General features: G+C 36.9%; 2 protein-coding genes across 3 annotated transcripts in view; one reads left to right on the top strand and one right to left on the bottom strand.

Moving 5' to 3' along the window:
• Positions 1 to 3,210, top strand: part of LOC307147216 (nuclear prelamin A recognition factor) — a 32,905-nt gene extending 29,695 nt beyond the window's left edge. Inside the window, exon 7 of the mRNA XM_079851784.1 lies at positions 62 to 3,210. Coding sequence (XP_079707910.1) covers positions 62 to 217 — 156 coding nt within the window. The 3' untranslated portion in view covers positions 218 to 3,210. The remainder of the gene's footprint in view (positions 1 to 61) is intronic.
• Positions 714 to 14,977, bottom strand: mbtd1 (mbt domain containing 1). Of its 2 annotated transcripts, XM_079851779.1 has the most exons (17): positions 14,794 to 14,977; positions 13,552 to 13,753; positions 13,292 to 13,425; positions 13,056 to 13,170; positions 12,848 to 12,930; positions 12,626 to 12,743; positions 12,399 to 12,533; positions 12,186 to 12,274; positions 11,132 to 11,366; positions 10,959 to 11,014; positions 10,778 to 10,882; positions 10,424 to 10,571; positions 10,266 to 10,348; positions 9,909 to 10,143; positions 8,550 to 8,621; positions 7,865 to 8,032; positions 714 to 5,487 (listed from the first exon to the last, which is right to left on the bottom strand). In XM_079851779.1, exons 1-17 carry the CDS (start codon positions 14,812 to 14,814, stop codon positions 5,369 to 5,371), a joined length of 2,118 nt encoding a protein of 705 aa, XP_079707905.1. In that variant the 5' UTR covers positions 14,815 to 14,977; the 3' UTR covers positions 714 to 5,368. The 2 variants fall into 2 exon arrangements, with proteins under 2 accessions (XP_079707905.1, XP_079707906.1); XM_079851780.1 differs by lacking the exon at positions 7,865 to 8,032.
• Position 14,978: the final 1 nt, after the last annotated feature.

Raw genomic sequence — 14,978 nt, forward strand, 5'->3', positions numbered from 1 at the left:
TTGAGTATATGGAGACCGCAAAGGTCTAGAATGTAGATTTTTCACAATTATACCTTTGCAGGAGAAGCCAAAAGAGAAGGCTTCAAGCGATGGCGCAGGACTATCTCTGAACATGTCTCTGCAACAGGCCAAGGAACTAGCTCACAAGAAACGCTCCAACAAGAGAGCCCCGCAGATGGAATGGAGCAAAAGAAACGAGCTCTTCAGCAACCTCTGAGCCTCCTTTGTGCCTCCCCTCTTACCCGTTTTTTTTAACTGTTTTTCTTAATTCCACCCCCCTCTATAATTGTCCGTCCCATCATGCCTCTCTGCTCCTTTTCTCGGTCTTTCAATACACTTGCACACAATTAGAAACCCTTTCACTCGTATGTTTTTAAACCAGTGTTATTTTGCCTGTGTGATTTCTGAATCTGTTGATTTTTAATGTCTGATAAACTTTTGTTGACTTGATTTACCTCTATATCACTGATATAAGACGAAATATACGATTTAACATTACTGTATAATGTACAGTCTAGAATATAATGTTTTTAAAAGAAGAAAGCTTAAATGATATCTGAAACATATTGGTATATTTTCTTGCTTTGATGCAGTATTGATGGCCCTTCAAGAGCGCTGTATAGTTGAGTATGAGTTTCTTTTAGGACTAGTCTTAACAGAGATGGGAAGTCACTTTTAGAGCAGCAGCAATCCATCAAGTTTTCATTTTGGGGTTATGATCAATTCATAATGAAGTGTAGAAACTACAGCCTTTTAATTTTGTAAATGTGAGCTGTTTTTGGTATGGGACCCATTTAACCACTGAAATGATACTGTTTGACTGAATGATTGATATGTTAGTTGATAATGTTGGCTGATAAACCTTCTCATTAAAGGTTTTATTTAAAGTGCTTGTTTAGTAGATGTACGATGCTTTTTAAACAGCACATGGTAATGAGTAATGGATGTTTTAAGCACAAAATCTGTGGTGTAATTTTACTTGTAAATCTTCCACTGTATTTTATTTCCTCCGCAAATGCTCGATTCACTCCATATGACTTTTACGTTTTAATTAAAATATTGAAATGTACCTGCTTTAAATAACTGTTAAAGAACAATGTAAGTCTCTTTGTTCTAGACCAAAAACAAGATTTTATAATGAACATTATTAAAAATGTCCTGTCTGTTATGACTGTATTTATATAAAAGAATTAATAAATAAAAATCACTCATTACTCGACTGAATAACTTTAGTAGCTTTAATAAGGATAAATGTATATTTAATTCATACAGTGAAGACTATGCAGTGTTTTATTTTTACATTTGATTATTCAATTTCTGTAGTAGTTCTTACTTGAATTCTACTCTTAAATAGTCTGTACCTGAAAAAAATTAAAGCACTGTTTTAATAATTTGTATCCTTCTTATATTGTATTTGTACCTGCATCTTTGTTATTGATAACCGTTTTAACAAAACTTTTGTTTTTAAGAACAAAGATTTAAAAAACAAAAATAACTATATTGAGATATATTGTTATTGTGAAATAAAATTAAGAAGTTAGTACATACGCTGATGATCGTTAAAATGTCCACCGTAATTTCCAGTCTGAGACTGCTGGCCTGGTGCTAGGTTTAGGTCAGCAATTTCAGACCGGAAGTTGTTTCTGGACTGACGCTGTTGTCCTGAAACAAATGGTTCTGTCACGTATGGTTCTGCAGAACAAACTTCCGGTCTGAAATGGCTGGCCTGCAGAGCATCCAAATCCTTTACTTGAGAAGGGCGAGCGGCTAGAAAAACAGTAGGCCTACGGTTCTTCATTTTATAATTAGGCCTACAGAACCAACTTTCGGCCTGAAACTGCTGGCTTGAATCATAACCAGGCGGTCTGCTATTAATGTATTTATATGCTGTTTAATAGTGTTGCATGGTATATAGCTAGTATTACTTGCAGAACTAGTATTGCAGCACCCTGCTGTTAAAAACAGAACTGTTCCTCATTTTATTAGTACAGAAGCAACTTCTGGTCTGAAACTGCTGTCTTCAATTTTTTGAACTTGGAAATTTTTGGTTTAATGGACTTTCAATAGATGGATAAAAATTATGAGAGAATATTAAAAAATCTTAATTTGTGTTCCAAATATGAATAGAAGACTTATGGGTTTGGAACAACAATGGTAATTAAATAAAGAAAGAATATTATAATTTTTAGGTGAATTATCACTACCCATACCCAAGTACCAAGCACCAAAATAATTGAACAGATAAATGTTTAGTATCCTTTTTAATTCAGTGTAAAAATTTCTTCTTTTTTTTCAAATTCAACAGATACATTTTCACAGCCATGCGGAAACAGTTCGAAATGCTTGTAAACAAATTAACATAAAATTTGACCAACAAAAGCTTTCCCCCCACAATTAAACTATATACATAAGCTATCAAACCCTATATCACAGCACACATCATCATCATTAGAAATAAAGCAAAGACCAAATACAGACTCTATCAAAAAAAGTTACAAACCCACCACCCTCATCCCTATGTACTATGAGGGTCAACGTTAGTTCTTTTTTTCTTTTTTCATCGTTATAACAAAGGATTTCGGCTATTGTATCCAAAATACAGATCTGAAGTTATAATTGCCAGCACTCCAAATTATAATTACAGACTTAATTCTCCTTTAATAGACCTAATGAATGAGTTATCAAATATATATATATATAGCACCATGATGTGATTACTGAGGACAGAGGGAACGTCACAAAAACCCGTGTTAGTATCGAGACCAGAACAACACTGGCCCTCATAAGATTCTCACATTGCTGCATGCACTGATAATCACTCTACTGGACAACATATTTTTCTTTATATATTGTATTCTGCTTCTCTATTTTTGACTGAATAGCTTTACGTATGTGGAAAAACACAACACAGAGGATAAGGCATCAATTCTGCTGACGAGAGTGTTTACTTAAAGGTGAAGTTGTGCGTTTGGATTTAAATTCATTTGAGGGTAGCAGCGAAATTTGCCTCAACAGTCATATTTTAATTGCAAAAACAATTGAAATTGTGGAGTTAGAATAATTATTAAAAAAAGAAAATGTAATTTAGTTGACATGCGTGATCATTACCAGTGTGTACCTAAATCCTGATGCTGTGGATGAGGTTTATGAGGGGGAAAAAAATGACATTGGAAATAAATGTAACATTCATTAGAAGAGAAAAAAATATAAGCATTGAAATATGTATGAACATGACAACATTGATGTGATTTGCTGCAGCTAATATAAAATGTGGCCAAAGTCCCAGTTTGACGTTTCTGACAGTGCCTTACATTTGTAAAACTAAACATGCATACAACACAACAGCTACTGAAGAAACCCCCCAAAAAATGACAACAAAAAATCAAAAATAAATCAATCCATAATGATTCAGTACAAACACCTGCTAAAACCCATGAAGAAAGAAAAGAGAGAAAAGCAACAGCTGTTAAAAAAATACATTGGATCTTTATACAGTGAACCATAATTTAACATGGATCTAACTACAACGTGTGGGTGACCATTTACAAAATTTAGTCAGCATTTGACGAATGCAAGCAAAGATGAACCAGAGAAAAACAATGACATGGTCACATTTTTCAGGAGCTTCAAATATTGGAAAAAAAAACAAAAACGGCGGTTTCGTAAGTCGAATCGGATGGTCTTAGAAGCGTTTAGCCACAAACCTTCAAATAAAGCAGAAGTCAATGAGATACATTTCCTGAGAGTTCACCAACAACCTTACTGGTATTGAATAGAGCTTATAGTTATACTAAGATAAACCACTATACGAATGTATTTTATAGGATGTTATAAAGGTTATTTACACTCAGAATGATCTATAACAGGGAAAGCTCAAGTCTAGCTCTTAGAAAATTGTCACAGTTTTGCAATATATTGTAAGAACATTTCGTTTTAAGTCTATAGAACGTCTCTAGCCTATATATTTATGAGCTGTAATTTTTGTATTCAGAGTAAGACATCATAAAACAACACAGACATTATTGCACAACATTCTTTTCCATTTCAAGAACTCTGTCAATAACATGCTATGATACAAATATAAATGATGTGTAGACTTTTAAAGTGAAATAAGCCAAGTGTGGATATTTGCCTTTTGCATAAAATATAATGAATATACCCTTTCAAATGGAGCATGAAAACTACCCTATTGCAACCTTAGCAAGGCTGAAGAACCACATGAATCCTCATCCTGTGTATTTCAAAATGTACACTTTCTGTTAGAGGTAGTAGTAAATATGTTTTTCTTCTGGAATGAATGCTGTGAGTTAAGGAAAATGCATGGGATGTGATGCGCTTTCTTGCTGATGTACGAGCAGAGAGGCTGGTAAACAAACGAGCTGGTGCTGTATTGTTCAGTCTTCCAGAAGATTCCTCTGTTGTGCCGTCAACATCAAAGATGACATTAAGGTAGTGTTCAGGTAGCAGTGATTGCTTATGTTTTATTCTACGGCTCACAAAATACTTCGACCGCCAGTATATAAAAATGGCTCTTGAAAACGAAATCAAAAACATAACCATAAACATTGGCGTCAAATGTAGAATAATAACTTTTTTTTTGCATATCATAATCTTCACTTTGACTTGAGCACATCCCACCTCTAGAATTAAGTTTGCTAAAATCACATAATACAATAAAGCTGCAGGTTTTTACCATCGGTTTACAGGCCAATACACCACTTTTTATCCCTGTAGTGCAAATTGTGAGTGTTTTCCATTAGTCTACTCTTCATACCAGTAAGGTTTGATTTCAATACCATCATCCCTCAATCCACTACTATATGTATACGTTTAAATATTTATATATGTGTGTTTAATATGAATGTCATACATATATGAATATACTGTCTCAATATAGATTTTTACTACTCTTACCAAATGCACACCCACCCAAAACAAACGAAACAGCGCAAGAAACACACAAGGTACTGAAATCTTACCCTCCCAAAAAAACTGATTTTTTTTTTTTTTTTCACCAAAAGGGGAGAATAAGACAGAAAAAAAGGGAAGAAAACTTCAAGTACAATGAACACTGAGGAGAAAAAGTCCATTGGGCAAACTGTTTAAACAAAACATCAGGACGAACAACAGTATCCCCATTTCAAACAAAATCCACCATTTATACACAATCTTCTCTCTAGGATCAATGACTGAGAAGTCCTTTCTTCAAGCTTTTCAAACCTGAAAAGGAACAAAATAACTAAAAGAGAGAGACCTGGTGTGAGGGAAAGTCACTGTGTCTTCTTCCAGGCCTCGTGTGCATCGCTCAGAGTGGGATTTTTCCAGTGCTTTTGGCAGTGAGGTGAGCCTCTGTGATGGCTGATGCTGCTCAGGGCTCCTGTCTGATGTAGTAACTGCCTGAGCCGTTGCTCTCCTGGTCTGAGATGCCCTGCGAGAAGGTGAACTCGTCGATCTCGGGAGTCTCTTCTTTTAACTGCAGCGAGGCCTCTGGAAAACAAAAACGAGACACAAGAATGACAGTTCATAAAATGTAACACTAGTGGGAGAAGACAACTCAATGCAACGGCAAAGATGGAAAATTTGGCTGTGAAGGACACCTGAGGACTAGTACTTTACACTCGGATATAATGAAGAGGGTGGATAGGAGAAGTAACACTACACTCCTCAACTGCAATAACCAAACTTTTTCAATTTTAGTTGCCAGAATCTGAAGCATGTTGCAGCATTCACATAATGAAATCAACCAGGCAGCGATACACAAGGTTTAGGTATTTTAGTAGGCTAATAAAAACTTACCTGCAATGTTTAAAGGGACAGATCACTCAAAAATTAAACTTACTCTCGTGTCATCCCGTACGACTCTCTTTTTTCCATGGAACACAAAAGCAGATTTTTTTTCCTTCTACTGACTTTAGCAGACTAAATTCTACTATTCACTTAAAATCCTCCCCTGTAGCTCTTAAAATTATTATTATACACTATTCGAGGACATTTGGCATAATTCATTTTTAATTAACTAAGCTATTGGTCTGTTCCTCACAAATGGCTTTATAAGACTTAGAAAATGTAGAATATAGTTAAAGCCGGAGCCAACTATAATTAAAGAATGGATAGAAAAAAAAAAAGTTTTATATATATATATATATATATATATAAAATATGAGGTGATGGAAAGACTTTTTCATTAAAGACATAGATAAAATAATTATTATTTTAAATTGAAATAAAGTGGGCCGTATATATCAAACCCATACGATCAGACTAATATTGAACAGTAAATGGGCTGCAAAATAGTCCCTTTAAGAGAATTAGCTCCCCATGTTATTATTGATTTCTGTAAAAAAAATAAAATAAAAAAATAGAGGAAAAATTAAGGCATTTTGTTTCCGGGATTGATGGCATACATATCTGGTGACAATTCTGTAACCATATTAATATTAATGTTCTTAGGAATAAATAAAAAAGACTGAACTACTCTTACGATCACTTTAATTTAATGGAGCTTTTTTTAAATGGTCATTTAGATTCTTGACAGACAGGGGTGTATTCCAGAAAGCAAGGTTACCTTACCCTCAAACATACCCTGAACTCTTGGTTGATTAAACCAAACCTTGCTTACTCCAGGTCTGGTTCCAAAAACGCATCCGGGAGTAAATTCATCCAACTCAGAGTATGTTCATGGTTAACACACCAGACATTCTCAACAGAGCAGAAGTCACCATGGAAACGGACACTAAGAAAAAGCGAGCCATACTACTTTTCTTCTTCTTTTGTTAAATGCTGATTTATATACATAGTGCATATCACCACCTAATTATTGTGGTTCGGTTGTGCAATCATTTTTCAATCTTTTCGCTTAATAATCTTTAATCACTGTAAATAAGAACTATATCATTTGTTTGATGCTAATTATATAGTAAAAAGAAAGACTGATTAAACTAAATACAGTCTGCGCTTGCAAATATAACATGGCTGTCTAAATTTATTTTGTTTCGTCATTTTGCTTCCACATTGCTTGAAAGGTAAGATATTTCATAGAATTTATATCTTTTATTATAGAAATACATTATAGCATAGAAAATATCCGGTTACAAAAATGAAAAAAAAAAAACGTCTGAATGCAGATCAACAATGTGTGAGATGTGATGTATTTTAATATATATAGCTATATATTATAATAAAATTAACATTATCTTGTTTTAATAGCGCATATATACACACACACACACATATATATATATATATAATATTATGCGCAATCTGTCATGCCCACTGGAGCCTCATCAATAGAGCATGCATGCGTTGAACACCTCTGAAGTAAACTAACTCTGGAACAGCAGAGAGTAGGTTGCTATACCTACTTACCCTGAAAATTACCTCCGTTTTTGGAACTGAAAGTTGAGGTTATCCGCTTACTTGCCCTTAAACATACCCGGGTATGTAACCTGCACATAACCTGCTTTCTGGAATACACCCCAAGTCCCATTTTATTGTGTTAAATGGAAAAAAAAAAGTCTCCTTTTGCACTCCATATAAATTCATACAACATGAGGGTGAGTAAAAAACAAAATTAAAATTTTTGGTGAGCTATTTCTTTCAAAAATCCAAAAGCTATTAATTCACACCATCCTTAGGTAAATAAAACAATGAGTCAGGTGTGGGATGAAACTGACCACGCACACACTTCTTCAGAGTCAAACGTAAAACTACCCTTTTTTATCATGCAACTGTTGTTAATGGTGTATGCGGCACATAATACGCACACACCTGATGATGTGCAACTCTTCATGAAGGCCAACCTGAAAAGTTCTACAGGAATGAGCTCAGTGGCGCCCTCTCCCTGAGTGATGGAGAATTGAGTTACCTGAGTTGAGAGAGCGATCATGCTCTACACCTGAGGTGGGAGGTCGCCCGGACCCAGAGAAGTGGGACAGGTAATGGGGCGGAGTCTGCTCTTCATCACCCGAGAAGCTCCTCCTCCTCAGAGGCCCACCCAAACCGATCGGCCTCCTCCCAACTGGAATCTTCCTCTCTAAACACCAAGCCAGACTGTGGTTACCGAAGTTACTGGGTTAGTGTTACCCAGGCTACCGAGCTCAACTCCACAACACTGCAGGCCATCCTCCAGCTGAGCCCAAGTTTCAACTCAGATCTGATTCTGAAACTTAATTTGATTTCTACAAGACAGAAGGGTGATTGTGAAACTGAAGCCCTGAGAAAAGGCAATGTGGAACCCAACATCATGACTGCAAACCTGACCTCTCCTAAACATTTGCTCATTCTCTCACCCCGAGGGAGTGTGCCACTGATAGCTACAGTTGTCTGTAATTATCCATGACCCCACTGAATCATGACAACTGCCACTGACTATTAAGCAGAACCAGACCAGATCCAAGCCAGAGAAAAACCAGTGGAAACATCTCCTGGACCAATTTTGCACCCAAAATCAGTGTTCGGTGAGAGAGAGAGAGAGAGAGAGAGAGAGAGAGAGAGAGAGAGAGAGAGAGAGAGAGAGAGAGAGAGAGAGAGAGTGGAAAGATTGGACTCACTTTTCTTTTGTCCTTTATACTGTGCTGTCTTTTTTTTCTGTTTTGAGACATTTGGAGGTGCTTCTCTTGTGGCTGAGGACGAAAGGGACAAGCTGTTATTCTATGCAGCCAATCATTAAAACTTCATACAAATACATTATACATAGACGAAAAATGATCAAGCAGCAGATTTTTATTTGCTCTGAATTAAAAAAATGCAGACACAGCATAAATCTACAAAAAGTGCTCATTCAGAGAGTGCCATATGATTCATATTTAGCATTTATAAAAAAAAATTACCAGATATGATTATATTGTGATAATTATTTCATATTATATAATAAATGGTTGTTATAATTAAAATGATTAGCCTATTCTTATTTATTACTTGCATAGTACACAAGTCATGTGACTAATGTTATCCTTTATGTGCTCTATTAAAGGACACTTGATTGGTTGTATCTGTTAAATAGATGGAAGAAACATTTGGAAAAGCAGTAATTATTAGTAATCGCATAACAGTAATTATTACATACAACTCTTAAAGGAGAACTCCGGTCAATTTTAACATTGAGCTCATTTTTTTGTAAATTTGGAGTGCTGTCAGGTAAAAGTTCCGAGTTCAGGTGCCGAGTTCGGGCGCATGATCGTACGTACTAAACCTATGCGCGTGAACTCGACAATCGGACTTCAGCCGAAAACAGGATGTAAATACAGGTATGAGCGCTGGCTGAAATTTTATCATTTTTATCCATATCTTTCACATCTACTGCAGTCAGATTCACCGCGTGTTGACTCTGAAGGAATCACTCACAATGGCTGGGCACTTGTAATGACACATCAAGGATGTTAAGAGGCTAAAAGCAGGTTTAAAACTTGCCCCATTGAAGTCAACAGGGTGCAAATTTTAAAAAGAGGATAACACGGTGTAGGCAACACCGATTTTTGTCGTTGTTCTCTGTATTGACAGCACTCCAAATTCACAAAAAAATGAGCTCAATGTTAAAATTGACCGGAGTTCTCCTTTAAACATAATGGCCATGTCAAAGTTCACATCAGGTGAAGGTGAAAGTTCCTGAATACTGAGTAGACAATGCCGCTATACAGAGGTCAGTCAATCATACATGGGTAATTTGCATCAACAATAAAGTATAAATCTAGGGGTCAGAGGAGTAGAAAATGGCTGTGTAAAACTAAAAAAAAAAAAAAAAAAAGATTAAGAAAAATTCAAAAGGCAATTTTAAAAAAAGTGTAGAAGGAACAGTTCTATATAATAATAATAAGAAGAATAATAAAAAACACTATTAATATGAGAATAGAGTGTTGCTAAGAAACCATTTCAACTTTCAACAATCAGAATCTTCTGTAGTGTTCACTCACTCTGTGCGGCGGGCGGCTGCAGCTGATAGCCAGTCAGTTGGCACCAGCCTACGGGGTAGAGATCTGGAGACTCACAGTCCACCCACTGATCGTACTCATCCTCCCAGCCGTCAAAATGAATGCGCAGGAGTCTGTGTACGATCCTGGTCACTGTGGCGACACACACCAGACGTGGCTCCATCAGGTCCACTGCCTCCAGCTTCATCCCTGTACGGAAGCCGTGATTTGGTACATCCTGAAGGAAAGAGAGAGCAGACGACTCAATGGCATGCACCACAATGCATAATTCAAGACAAAACACAATGCATAATTTGAAAAACAAAATGTTTATCTCACAGTCTATGCATGAAAACTTACTTTGTTAAAGAGCTTCACAGGGGCTGCAATTGAACTTGTTTCTCTGAGGTAGTCAAACCATTTAAACGGGAGTTTGGTGTACCCTGTGGAGCAGTTTCAGATTCATTCAGTGATGATGTCACATAAGATCACGCTGCAGAAAGACAGAGGAAACGCACCTCTTGGGGGTGTGAGCTCAATGTTGTTGATTTCACAGAAGCCGACTGGGAAGATGGAGGGAGAGGTTGAGTGGTAGCAGAACCAGTCTGACCCATCAGCAGCCTCTGAACCATCAATCCCGATCATTAGGTACCCGTCTGCCAACACCTGAGAGAAGGTTACATGATCAGTTATAAATACCTGCATTTCATCATTTCCATTAAACATATATCTACCAATGACACCAACTCTGAATTACAAATTAAAAATCACTATTTCAAACATTTTTAATGTACTTGGACAAAAAAAAAAAAAAAAATCATAACACTGTAGTTGTACAACTCAACATCTAAGTCAAGCAGACAAAACTTTACCTTTCTTACAGTAGCAACACATATAGCAGAGAGATTTAGAGGGTCTATTGCCTCCAACTTCATTCCGTCTTTAAACCACTCCCCGCTCTGGTCCACATCCCTAACCTGTGGGTTTGAAAGATGACACGCATGAGCAGGTAGAAGCAGGCGCCTGCCAACACACAGTGGAATAAAAATGTACCTTAAGAAACAATTGCGGGGGAGCATCCATCTGACCCTCCATTTTCTTCATCACCTCTGCAGAAGGCAACATTAGAGACATTTAGATCCATAAGCCACAACAAGGTCATCAAATGTTATGTTTGCTGAATCAACTTTGACAAGTTCTAAAACCATTCAGACTCCCACACTGACCAGATCTTTTGAAACGATGTCCAATGCTTCGTGACCAGCCAATGGAGTGGATGAGAGGGCTGAACATGTGACACCAGAAGTCGTCAGTGCCGTCCTGGCTCTCTTCATACACCAGACGCAGACGCCCGCCAATCACCTGTTCCACCAAGGCCACGCGAGTCCGACACAGGTGGGTCTTATCCACAACTTCCACACGCATCAGTTTCTTAAACGCGTACTGCATGTTCTCGTGAACCTTCAAGTTAAACATTTAAACAAACAGTTTAAATGAGACTTGTGCACTACCGTTCAAAAGTTGGGGTTCGTAAGATTTTTTTGAAATGTTTTTGAAAGAAGTCTCTTATGCTCACCAAGGCTGCATTATTTTGATAAAAAATACAGTAAAAACAGTACTTTAGCGAAATACGGTTACAATTTAAAATAACTGCTTTATTTTTAATACATTTGAAAATGTAAATTTAAATATGATGGCAAAGCTGAATTTTCAGCATCTTTCAGAAATCATTCTAATATGCGGATTTGCTGCTCAAGAAACATTTCTTATCATCATCAATGTTAAAAACAGTTGTGCTGCCTAATATTTTTGCAGAAACCGTGATACAATTTTACTTTCAAAAGAACAGAATTTATTTGAAACAGAAATCTTTTGTAACACTATAAATGTCTTTGTCGCTTTTTGATCAATTTAATGCGTCCTTTTTTTCAAATCAAGACATTGTAAAGAAGATTCATTATACCTGCATGTGTCCAAATAAAATTAATTATGAGTGCTACTTGCAAAAAGGCGAACAATAGAAGAAAAAAAAAACTTTTCACAAAGATGACAAAAAGTAGATATGCTCTACATTTGACTCTTATCTCAATGTCAAAAGAGGTCTGCTTCTTTTTACAGTAAGACCGTCTGACACCTTTACCCCATGTTAATCCGTTTTGTGAGGAACTATTTCCTGGTGTACTTTCTCATCATAGCAGGAAGATCTTGCTCTACAGGTTTTTCCAGAGTCTCTCTACTGAAGTACTGCTTTATGGTCACTGCTGGGATACAGCATCTTACCTTTGTGGCAAAATCCGGCGGAAGAGTTTTGGCTCCAGTGAGTCGTTTCACAAGAAACGGTTTCCAGTTAGAATACTTATGCTGGATGGCTATGAAGTTGAAAATATATTTAAAATTTATAATTACTCCTATTCAGCAATGGCAAGTTTACACTATTTTAACAGCAAAAAAACCTGCCAATTACAGTTTTGAATAGCTTAATGTTTTACATACATTTAGGAGGCACCAGTGGCTTTCCACTAGAGGCACACCATCCAACAGGGTGGACTTCTGGGATACACAGATTACACCAGAAGTCTCTGCTTGAGTCATTATCAAAACCCTCATAGCGCAGAAGAGCTTTAAAACCTGAGAAGTTAAGAAAATAAATAAGTTAATTTCAATACATCAAACACTGTACAAGCAAAAAGAACTTGACAGTTGTTAAACTACAACATTACCTGCCAGTTTGACAATCCCTGCTACCCAGTAAACTTTTGTGGAGAGGTTTGTGTCAGAATTGAGGACTTCCACCCTCACCCCATCAGCTATATCACCCCAGCACGTGCCCATGGGCACCTGGAGAGTTATCAAGTCACACGCAGAGTATTCATAAAACATACATATAAGCCAAAAGATTATAAGAAAAACAATTATGATAATAATTCTCAGCCTGTACTCACATGTTTGAAACAGCTGACTGGTGCCCCAACTAGATTATTGCTACAAATGTACCGGCCCCAGTCAAAGCCTTCAACAGGAACCACTTCATGAGAAAAACAGCAAAAAGAACAAAAAGTTGTGGTTAAATATAATGACCGTGATTTTTTTAAATCAGTTAGGCAGACAATTACACAGTGAAACTTTAAACTTAGTCAAGTAGCCATTCACCTGATTTTGATTTAGCTTGGTTCTGTTGATTTGCTTGATACTGTGCGTAAGCTGCCAACTTTGCCATTAATGGCTGTTTCTGTAAGACTTTTGCCTTTTTTGTTGGTGGTTTACCCTTGATAGGACACAAGAAGAATAAAATACAATATGTCAAAGCAATGGAAATAGAAAAAACAACAACAACAACAGAGGTAGTCTTTTGATTTGAAGTGCTTCTTAAGTCCATGAGTAGTTACCTGAAGTCTTGCCAGTATACTGGCCTTTTTAGAATTGGAGGAATAGCTTCTGGAGCAGGATACACTGCAGAATCTCTTTGTTTTAGAGTAGAAAGCATCTCGTACACCAACCATACCACACATCTCACAGGTTGCTGCATGAAAAAATAAAATAATCATCAATCATATACTCACACTATTTAACACATCCTGTACGAAAAGCAAACCATAAAATGATTTTTGTTAGTTAGGGGGTACAATTTTTCATAGACATGACTAACCCATTCCAGCTTTTCCATCAGGATAGGTGTAGACCTGGCCGTTGTTTTTGATGATAGGCAGGCTGGCGGGGATGCTGGGGACTTCATCCTCACTGTCCTCTGAGCTGGAGCTGCTACTGCTGTCTTCACTGCAACTGTCATATCCGTCAAACATCCCGAACGAATCTCTTCTCTTTCGCTCTGAGCGGGGAGTGTGCTCAGCCTACATGCGACAAGGTGAGAAGAGGGGGAAAATGTGGAGAAAATAGAGAAGAGCAATAGTCAAATTAAAGAAAGGGCAAAGAAAGACAAGGATTAAAGCTCACTTATACAGCCATAATAGTTAAATAAATAATTACCTTTGACATAATACAGTGCGATTAACATTACAGTCAGTGATAACCATAATCTTTATACTAGTTCATCAACGCTTTAATGAGCAGGGAATTAGGAAGCAGAGCAAATCACATTAATAAAATTGAAGGTTCTCAGGGGTCACAAAAAAGCAAAAACCATGTACAAAGGGGCAATATCATCAACACCCAATATCCCCACAGGGCATTTCAAGAAAGGAGATAGCTAGAGCAAAAGAGTCATTTTATATTTGCAATGATATTTACTGTATTTTCATGTTTTTGTCTTTTTCTTTTCAATATTGAACTGCTAGGCTGGTGCATCAGACAAGGATTTTTCCATAGCACTGTGACCTGAATTCAAAAAGCATAATTTCAGACCACTTCTTCATCTAAAAGCATGCCATTTCCATTTGCTAAAATACAATTTCACCAAAATCTATACATTTAATATCCACATAACCCACCTTTAAGTAAAATGTATGTCATTTCACAAGCCAACACAACACAAACATCCGCATATGCTGTGCCTCAAAACCTGCATAAACAGAACGTTTCATGGAAACGACCTAAACGCGTTTATAATCCCCATAAATACTGTCTACTAACTATGTTTTGATTCACGACCATAAACACAAACATAGACACAATCATGGGCCTGCGGGTATATTTCAGCTGCATAAAACACATACATAATCAGTTGTTTTTGCACCATTTAGTGAGACAGTTGGTTTGAATGAACGGTTACATAGCATAGAAAGTATTACGAGTGATTTGAATGAGGTAAATGCTGTAGTTTGTGTGACTAGCAGGATCTGTTTCTGACAACCAAAACAAAGAGGATGGCTAACACTGCTAGCCGCTAACTGCGCTAAATCAAGGAAGCGGGCTCAAACAAACTCTTTCTTACCATATCCCTTGGGTTTTCCATTAGCCCTTCATACACGTCGGTATCTTATTTTCGGTGTGGTATGGTCCGAGAGCCCCCCGCAGGGGAAGGGCCTGGCTTGAAATTATTTACTCTAAAGCAAAAAATAACTCCAGTTGATTATCAACAATTGTCATGGTTCGAGTGCGCATGCGCGTGGATCTACA

The sequence above is a fragment of the Squalius cephalus genome (assembly GCF_949319135.1).
Source record: "Squalius cephalus genome assembly, chromosome: 19".
In the NCBI taxonomy this organism is placed as follows: Eukaryota; Metazoa; Chordata; class Actinopteri; order Cypriniformes; family Leuciscidae; genus Squalius; species Squalius cephalus.

Coding starts and splice junctions, on each gene's coding strand:
- mbtd1 (XM_079851779.1), bottom strand. CDS start 14,814: ATGGAAAACCCAAGGGATATG. Junction 12,931..13,055: donor CCAAGCTAAATCAAAATCAG/GTGAATGGCTAC, acceptor TTTCTCATGAAG/TGGTTCCTGTTGAAGGCTTT. Junction 5,488..7,864: donor TGATCGCTCTCTCAACTCAG/GTAACTCAATTC, acceptor TTTGTTTTCCAG/AGGCCTCGCTGCAGTTAAAA.